Here is an 8,328-nt window from a genome sequence, read left to right as displayed (position 1 = left end):
AATCTTGTTAGTAATTTCTGATGGCTGAAAAAGTGAATTTCCCCCTCCCTGCCCCCTTAAATCTCATCCCACCACCCCACCCCTCCCCAATATGCCCAGTTTTTCCTAGTAAAAATTGCTAAATTTGTTCTTTTTTAACTTCTGTGGCAGTCAAACAATGGTACTTCTGCTCTGTTCTCCTCTTGCTTCCTGCTTAAAGTGTCTACGTGTCTGCTCAGTGAGGCTAATCATGATTTGTGAGCTCTTTCTCTCTCTGCCACTTGTTACGGCCATCCGAGGCTTTGGAAGAGCTGTGTTTGTGCAGAGAGTAACGGATGCTGGGAGAAAGTCGAGTGCTAGTTCCTCACTGAAATCACATGATGGCAAATCTGGGAATTCCTGCTTCATTTATGAGTGTGCAGAGAATGCAATGTCACTTTCTCCCCATCCAGAGATGCTGGATTCCACTGCAACAAAGTTATTTACCTAAATAAACTCTCTCTTCAGAAAGCAAGGGGCATCTCTCTGCTCCTGCAGCTGAACCAAACCTTTTATTTTTGACATCTGTGCATCCTTTTTTTTTTCTTTTCTTTTTTTTTTTTTTTTTAATTTTTTTGGGTCTTTCTTTCCTAACAAAAGAACCTTTTCAAGAATTCTTCAAAAGAGCAGGTAAAATGCTATTTTTCTACAAGAAATATTTCCTAGAATAGTTTAATGCTTTTCTGTTGTTTTGTGAGCATAATTTTAATATGTGCAATAAAATATTTCATATTAAAAGTTGATCAAACTTTGCAATTAGTGAAGGGTCTCTGGACAGCATTTATGTGTACCTGAGTGTTTAGCATTTTAAAACATCACTGAGCCACAAGGAGTATATGTTATAATATTCAATTTTTTTTAGTTGTGTTCCTATTTACCTTTACATTGTCTCAAAAATTAACCTTTCCTTGGATATTTATATTTAAAAGATTGTTTTAACTTACTTTAGATTGTAGAGTCTTTAAGGACTCAAACTTCTTGCTACTGTTAATATAGTTTATTGTTGCCCTTCCTACTCCATTTATGCGTAAGGGATGAAGTTCAGGCTTACTTTTTGGACTAGATGATCTGTAAAACATGAAGCTTTGTGTTTAAAAAGTTTATTTAGATCTGTGTTTGGAGATAACACATTAATGTGGAGTGAATATATGTCTCAGGTAAAATGATTTAGTAAAAGTTGAATCACTTGTTTGAAGCATTCCTTTTCATGGATTTTACTCATGTTAGCTGTATTTGTAACAAGCTGTTGTGATTTTTCCAGTCACCTTGCTGGAGTAGTTTGCCAGCAAGGGAGCAGTCTGCAGACCAACAATGGGCTGGTTTGTTCTGCTCAGACCTGCTGTTGCTGAAAGAGTAAAAGTGCAAAACTTCCCCACTTCCCAAGAGCTTGATTTTACAAATTAGCTGTAGATGTTTGGTTTTCAATGGAACTTAAGGTGAGAAGTCAGGGGATCAGTCACTTAAATGTAGTTATAACCTTTTTCAAGGGCAATGTTTACATGTATATATTTTTTAAAAATAAAATCTGTAGCTCATATGAAATAGATGTTGAAGAGCTGCAGCTTTCGAGAGTTGTTCAGCTAACATGTAGGAAACTTTCTGTATTTCTTAATACAGTCATAGATGGAACACAGATGCTTATTTTCTGAACTCTCACAAAAATAGCTGGTCTTCTCACATGCTGCCATCAGAATTCCTAGTATTTCCATGAGGGCAACTGCCATAAGCTGGCAAAAGCTCAGCTTTCAATGCAGAATTTGGTCTACTGGTGGGAGGCTGGTTTGGACCTCATCAGTTTTCTCTTGAGGCACCCTTATGTTGTCTTCTGTGTTAAGCAGGACGCTATGAGTTAGTTTGAAACGTCACTGGAACAAAGAAGAGAAACCACGGATGGCAGAACTGCTGACATTTAGAGCTGAACAGATCCTGGTGAGTACAATCCAGAAAAATTGTCTGTGTTATGGGCTTTTCCTAGGCTAGATCTAGGAAGAGAAATGGTTCCTCACTGCAAATATTTTGGGTGCTGCTTGAGTAGAAACAAGAAAAATTTAGGCGTGTGGCCTGATGTCAAAGGAGAAAAAGGGAAGAGGAGAGCATTAGTCTAAGGGATTTATGATTTTTCCTTCAGAAGGTATGGTAAATAAAGGTATACATATATAAATATAAATATATACTAGGGGAACTGAAACATTAAACTTTTGCCCACTTTTTCAGTGGTAGAGGAAAGTACAAAAGGGATAAAATGTATCACAGAAGAAGAGCCCTGTTAGACTGAGACAATGCAGCAATTATTTCTATAATGTTTCTCAATAACAATAGCTGCAAAAATACTGAGAAAAAAAAATCCCACAGTTGTAGGTTGGTTTTTTTTCTTCTTTTTTTTTTTTTTTTTTCTTCTTTCTGTGACTGAGTTTTTGCCAGATCACATTTTCCCCTGTGGATTAACTTTGAACTGCCAATTAAAAGTTATTGCTAAATCCTGTTACAGCAGAAAGCCTTCAGGCTCTTACTGTTAAGATTTGGCCATTTTGCTCTTTCACATAATAGATTAAACTGCTGGGATTTTGGTAAATTACTTTTGTACATTTTGTAGAATAGCCATATAGCCAGTATATTTTTTAGGGAAAAGGTAGAAACTGTCTTAATTTCTGCTTATTTCATTCAATTAAAAACAAAGGGTGAAGACTGTAATTGAGACAAGAGCAAATATTGTTCTCAACACATTGTGTTAATAGTGCAATAAAGTTTGCCTATCGGTACAGTGATGACCTGGTTTCTTCTGCAAGAGCTTTACAAAACCCTGTCAGCCTGTCCTACTTAGAAAACAAAATTGCTGAAATCTGTGTGGCAAAGGTTAGATGACCTTTCCTACAATTTTTGGGCAAAGGAGACAGAATACTGTAATAACCCTGCTGTTTCTGTCAGGCACTGTGTGTGTCATTCCTCTGAGCAGGGATAAATTGAACATTATCTCAGAAGCCCCAGAAAGCTTTGTGGCAATGATTAGCAGATGTTTTATTTTTTTAATGTGGTCATTGTGGGATCATCAGTTCCTTTAAAATCTTTCTTTTAAAATCTGTGTGTCCAGCTAGGAACAGATCAATCAGGAAAGAGAAGTCAACCCACTGTTATTTTCATTTGCCTGAGAGAAGAAAAAATATTCCGCATCCATTAAAAAAGCTACATAATTCTTGCCAAAACCATCCATTCAGTCTAAGATATGATGACAGAAGAATGTATTCAGCCATAAATCAACATCTGGGTTTTCATGTTTTCCATGCTTTAGCCCTGATTCTGTGATCTTGCTGAAAAGATTGAATGCCTTGATTTCTACAGAAATATGACCACACCCATTTTTCTCCTATCAAAAAAGAGCAGAAAAAGGGATGTCTATTTTGATAAGTAAAGATAGCCTGGAATAAAATAAAAGTTGTGTTCCTGTTCAGCAAATGAATGGATGCTCCTATGCAGGGTACAGTACCTTCTGCTTGATGAATGACTTTTTCTTGCACGCATCAGCTTGTTTTGAAGCCAGCTTCAGGACACCAATCAAAAGAAGGTGTAGGCTGGCAAAAATTCATCTGCAGCATTCAGTTGATTTCAGTACCAGGTCTGTGGTATTTCAGGAGCCTATAAAAAAGAGTAAAACAAGTATTGAAGAGGAGTCCTTGATAATTGGTAGCAACAGCCACAGTGAGGGTTTCTGGGGCTTCGGATGTCTCGGTCAGAGAAGATGGTTTTTAAAACAGAGCATCTGAAAGTGCAAAAGGTCAAGGGGCTACTGAAGATTCTCATGAGGTACATGGCACAGGACCAAGGAGGGCATGGAGACATCTGTCCTCCATAGGTTTTTTTCAGTATGGTTGCCATTCCCCAGCCATCTCTACCACCCCTCTCCCCCTCCGTCCCTTGACAGCAGATGTCCTTATTTCATGGTGATATGTCACTTCAGAGCCTTGCAGCTGTAGAGGCCTCATTTGATGCTCATTGCCTTTGCTAATTTGCACAAACTCATGCAAATTTTTACTCTTTTGGGAGGGGTAATTATTGTTGCATTTATTTGATCTATAGCCCTGCCAGCACACCCTGTGGATGCGATACTTGAAGTCTCCTCTAACCATTTCTCTCTGACATCAAGTGCCTGTAGCAGAAAACTTAATCTCTTTTACACATATAATTATAATTATTGGTTTATGGTAACATAGACAATGCATCTGCTACATTCCTTTTTTAATTAAATAAAGAATCTTGGCACAATAAGTCTTGCAACTTCTAAATTGACAACAGCATTGATTATTCTTTCATGGTCTTTCTGGTTGCTTCACACAAAGCTACAGCAGGGTTTGTTTTTGTTTTTTTTTTTTTTTTTTTTTTTGTCTTGTTTCATTTCTTTGGGGATTGTGGTTTGTTTTGGTTTTTTTCCCCACTGATTCCCAGGTATTGAATTCTGCTCAGCCCCAACAAAACTGCTTTCTGTTAATATTGCTGTGGTGTTGCAGCTTGCAGCTCAGCCACAAAAGGTTTGGATCTGGGGAATGAGGTAGAGCCTTATTCAGCTAATGCTACATCTGGGCTGCAGTTCTCAGCAGCCTAACAGAAGTGGCCTACAGGGCACTCTTTTCCAGCAGGATTAGAAGTGGTGCCATTGCTTTTCCCTGACTGATATAATGACTTCTGAGAAATGTTTAGCCAAGTATAAAGGAGAGGATCTTGCTTATGCTGGGGTGCTCCCAGGTTGACCCAAAAACAGAGGCTTGCTCTGCTCTCAGGCTTTGCATCTAATTGTGTAATATTTTCTTTTCTATTGTTCATAGGATAATTTGTTTAAAATCTCATTTTTTTACCTGTTATGAGACCAGGAGGACTTGAAATGTACATTTTCATCCCTGTCCAGTGTCAGTAAGCCAATACAGTTGCATGACTTTTTGATTTGTGGATTTGTGATTATCATGGATTTTTTAATTACTGTGCAAGGAAGCAGCTATCCCATAGGGTGTGAGGCACAGCTGGGATGTATTTTGTGCTTTGCAAGGAGGAACAGCAGGGTGAGTGCACTGAAGTGCAGTTCCAGCTGCACCATGTGGGAGCTGCTTTAGTGGGGGTGCTAGGAAGTTTACTGGTTTGTTTGAAACTGAATCAAAGCAGAAATATAAAGGTGACATTTGGTGCCAGACCCTTTTTCTTGAAAACCATCAATGGGCATTTATGGGTGATTTTTCCTCTGAAAGTGGTTCTCTTTCAGAGAAGTGAAGAAATACAGCATTTTGTAATTGCTTGTCCTAGAAATGCATTTTTGTCATTACTGTAGTTTTATAAGTTTGCTATTTGCTTTTTGATCAGAACAGGTGGATTGGTTCAACTGCTTTGTAAAAACCGTATTTAATTCATAGCACAAGAATAACAAATATTTGAGATTTTTCCATTTTCTTGGAAACAGAGCACGTACAAGGTAAAAAATGCCAAAAGATACACTACGTATAAATTGGAGAGATACAACTGTTCAAGATCTAGCTGACAAGCTACTACTGCTCTTAAACTACATCCTCTCTTAGGTGAGACATCAATCACAGTCTGTAGGTATAAGCATAATTGAGGCAATATTTCTTCATCTGTACAGACATCATCCAATAATTGTATGATTATGAAAGAGCCATTTTAGTGTTTGCACGCCTGTCTCTACTGCTTTATCTTTACAAACTGTGTCTGTTAATTTGGGTTTCTAGTTTTAGTTCCTAGTACAATCCATGCTATAAAAGCTGCCATAAATTCCACAAAACTGTGGAGATCTCATGATAAATGAGTAAATTAGAAATTTGCATTAATCAGTCTAATCAGAGTTCTGGAGGCAGAAATATTTTTTAAAGCAGTATCACTTATGATCAGCAATGTTCATCATCAGTAATGTTCACTCAAAGCACTTGAATGTTTGCCATTTGTATTTAGGAACGTATACAGAAAGATTTGTGGTTAAGGGGCTGTTTAGAGCAAAAATAGTTTCTACTTGTTTGGTAGCTCCAGCAATATGCTTTCTTTTACCTTTTCAACGGCAAAATGTATCTTTGTAAATCACTGTTAATTGTCTTCTAATTTCCTTATTAGGTAATTAATCTTTCTTGCTCTGTCTCACCAGTAGCAGGAAGAATTCTACCTAGCAGTTGTGCATGACCATGGGCTAATTACAGAGCTTTGAATACACATATCACTGCAATTGGAAAGTGATATTTCACTTATTTTGTGAATTTAAGCCTCAAAGCTAAAGCTTCTGAAAATTGGCAAGGCAGGGACAGGCAGAGACACTTCAGTACTGCTTCTGTAAAAAATGAGTCAGCTGAATACACTCTTTAATAGGCACAAGAAAATTTATTGGGAGAGCCCTAAATATCCTCAAACATGGCTCAAGCTTCAGTCAAGGACCTGACTTTTTCAATAATAGGCTCAGTCTCTTAACACCTGTTGAAAGAAAGATCCCCTTAGGTTTGTTTTTTTTTTTTTTTTGTTTTTTTTTTTTTTTTTTTTTTTTTTGTTGTTGTTGTTTTTTTTTTTTTTTTTTGTTTTTTTTTTTGGTGGTGGTGTTTTATACTCGCTTTTATAACTGCTAATTCTTTTCTTTTCTTTTCTTTTCTTTCTTTTCTTTTCTTTCTTTTCTTTTCTTTCTTTTCTTTTCTTTTCTTTCTTTTCTTTTCTTTCTTTTCTTTTCTTTTCTTTTCTTTTCTTTCTTTTCTTTTCTTTTCTTTTCTTCTGGCAGTCTTGTGCTTAATTTACTTTAAAAATGCCCTTAATTTACTTTAAAATTTTGTAGCGTGCTGACTGGGGCTAGTTTAATATAGAAACCTGTATCTCACATAGCAGATATCATTTCTCATTGAAATACTTTTTCCTGGAGTGTTACACTAAGAAGCTCAGAAGCACAGAGGAAAATGTGCTCAACTATAGCCAGGAGTGGACAGTTATCTGTTATCTGAGCTGGGCAAACTCACTGCCCACAAATGGCTCTTCATGCAGCAACCTGAGGGAGGCTCTGGCAGAGCAGGGAACCAGGGGTGGGTGGGTTCAGTAAGCATGTGGGGAAATAGGATTCTGTTTGTGGATCCCCACCTCCTCCCGCAGCGGGTATTGCGTCCAGCTGCTCCTTAGTCTGTGGTGTCTGACCAGGAATGCCTCACTGCTTTCTGAGGAATTTTACATAACTGTCTGGCTGGTCAGCTGAGGGGTGAGTGTCAGTCAGCCAAGTGCTCTGGCTCTTGTCATGTGTGATGGGGTCTGGCCCTTGCCTGGCATGCCTGTGGTATAGTTTCAGGTGGTGGCTTGCAGAGATGGCATGAAGAATAAATTTTTCATGAGTCACTTGATAAAATAAGGACCTATATTAGAAAACAGACCTTGTGAATTGATAAGGAGACCTAAACCCTTTGAGAGAGGGGATTAGGTTCCTGGTCCTTAGACACTGTGGCACTTCAGAAACATTTCCCATTGGTGTCAAGATGAAATAAAGAATTCAGAAATAGGAGGCATCATGAAGATTCTCTAAAAGACACTGTCATGGTTGTGCTGAACTTGGACTCGAGATACACAAACTTCATATCTGTGTCTCCCAGGAGACATAAACTTACTCGCTCCTGGGAGCCCATTCCCTTCTCTTGGATTCACATGCTCAGGAAGTGCCTGGCCCAAACACTGAGCTGCTTTGGATACTCCAGCTAATAGTGCTGTGGTCTGTCATTTGCCTTGGCTAACTTTGAAGCCAGGACTAATTTCAGCAAGGACTGGACTAAGTAATCTGCAAAGGTCCTTCCAGCCTGGACTGTTCTTGATTCTGTTTCCTCCTTCAGAGTGAAGCATCAGGTGGCTTCTGATCTTCCAGGGAAGAAAGAAACTTCAAGCTTCATTTTACCCATAGGAAGTTAGTGCCATGACCATAGGCTGACAAGTGCTTTTTTCTCTGAAAGAAGAATTACACAGAAACTGGTATGGTCAACCACTTTGCAGAAACTTGTGTAGTTCCAACAGCTTGTAGTGTACACATTAGCAATAGACTACCCAACATCAAGTCAAATGTTGGTCTGCTGGGACATTCAAATGCAAATCTAGTTTTGGAACAGATATTTTAACCCAGCTTCCCTCTATTTCCAAGAAACCCTTGATCTTCCAAAGAAGTTCCACGAGGGACTTCAGCGTCCCTCTTTTGGTTTGTTTTTAACCAGAATGTTTGCAGTTGTCTAGGAAAAACCTTATTCTAATAAAATATCACTTGCAATGAAGTGTCATGGATCAGGAGCTCCTTGCATCAGGAAGTTGTGGATAGTTGGCATT

The 8,328-nt window shown here is 38.3% G+C and overlaps 1 protein-coding gene across 4 annotated transcripts in view; it reads left to right on the top strand.

The window, feature by feature from the left end:
• The first annotated feature begins 559 nt into the window (after nucleotides 1–559).
• The window catches only part of OCA2 (OCA2 melanosomal transmembrane protein), a 187,785-nt gene continuing 180,016 nt past the window's right edge, over nucleotides 560–8,328 (top strand). For 3 of the 4 annotated variants that reach the window (XM_053934871.1, XM_053934869.1, XM_053934872.1), the window contains exons 1-2: nucleotides 560–648; nucleotides 1,857–1,947. In XM_053934871.1, the coding sequence (XP_053790846.1) occupies nucleotides 1,909–1,947 (39 nt within the window). In that variant the 5' untranslated portion in view covers nucleotides 560–648; nucleotides 1,857–1,908. Of the gene's footprint in view, nucleotides 649–1,856; nucleotides 1,948–8,328 lie in introns of those variants that run through there. The other variant, XM_053934870.1, reaches the window with a different exon arrangement.

The sequence above is a fragment of the Vidua chalybeata genome, chromosome 2, assembly GCF_026979565.1.
Source record: "Vidua chalybeata isolate OUT-0048 chromosome 2, bVidCha1 merged haplotype, whole genome shotgun sequence".
Classification (NCBI taxonomy): domain Eukaryota; kingdom Metazoa; phylum Chordata; class Aves; order Passeriformes; family Viduidae; genus Vidua; species Vidua chalybeata.
This window is presented reverse-complemented; position numbering and strand designations above follow the sequence as displayed.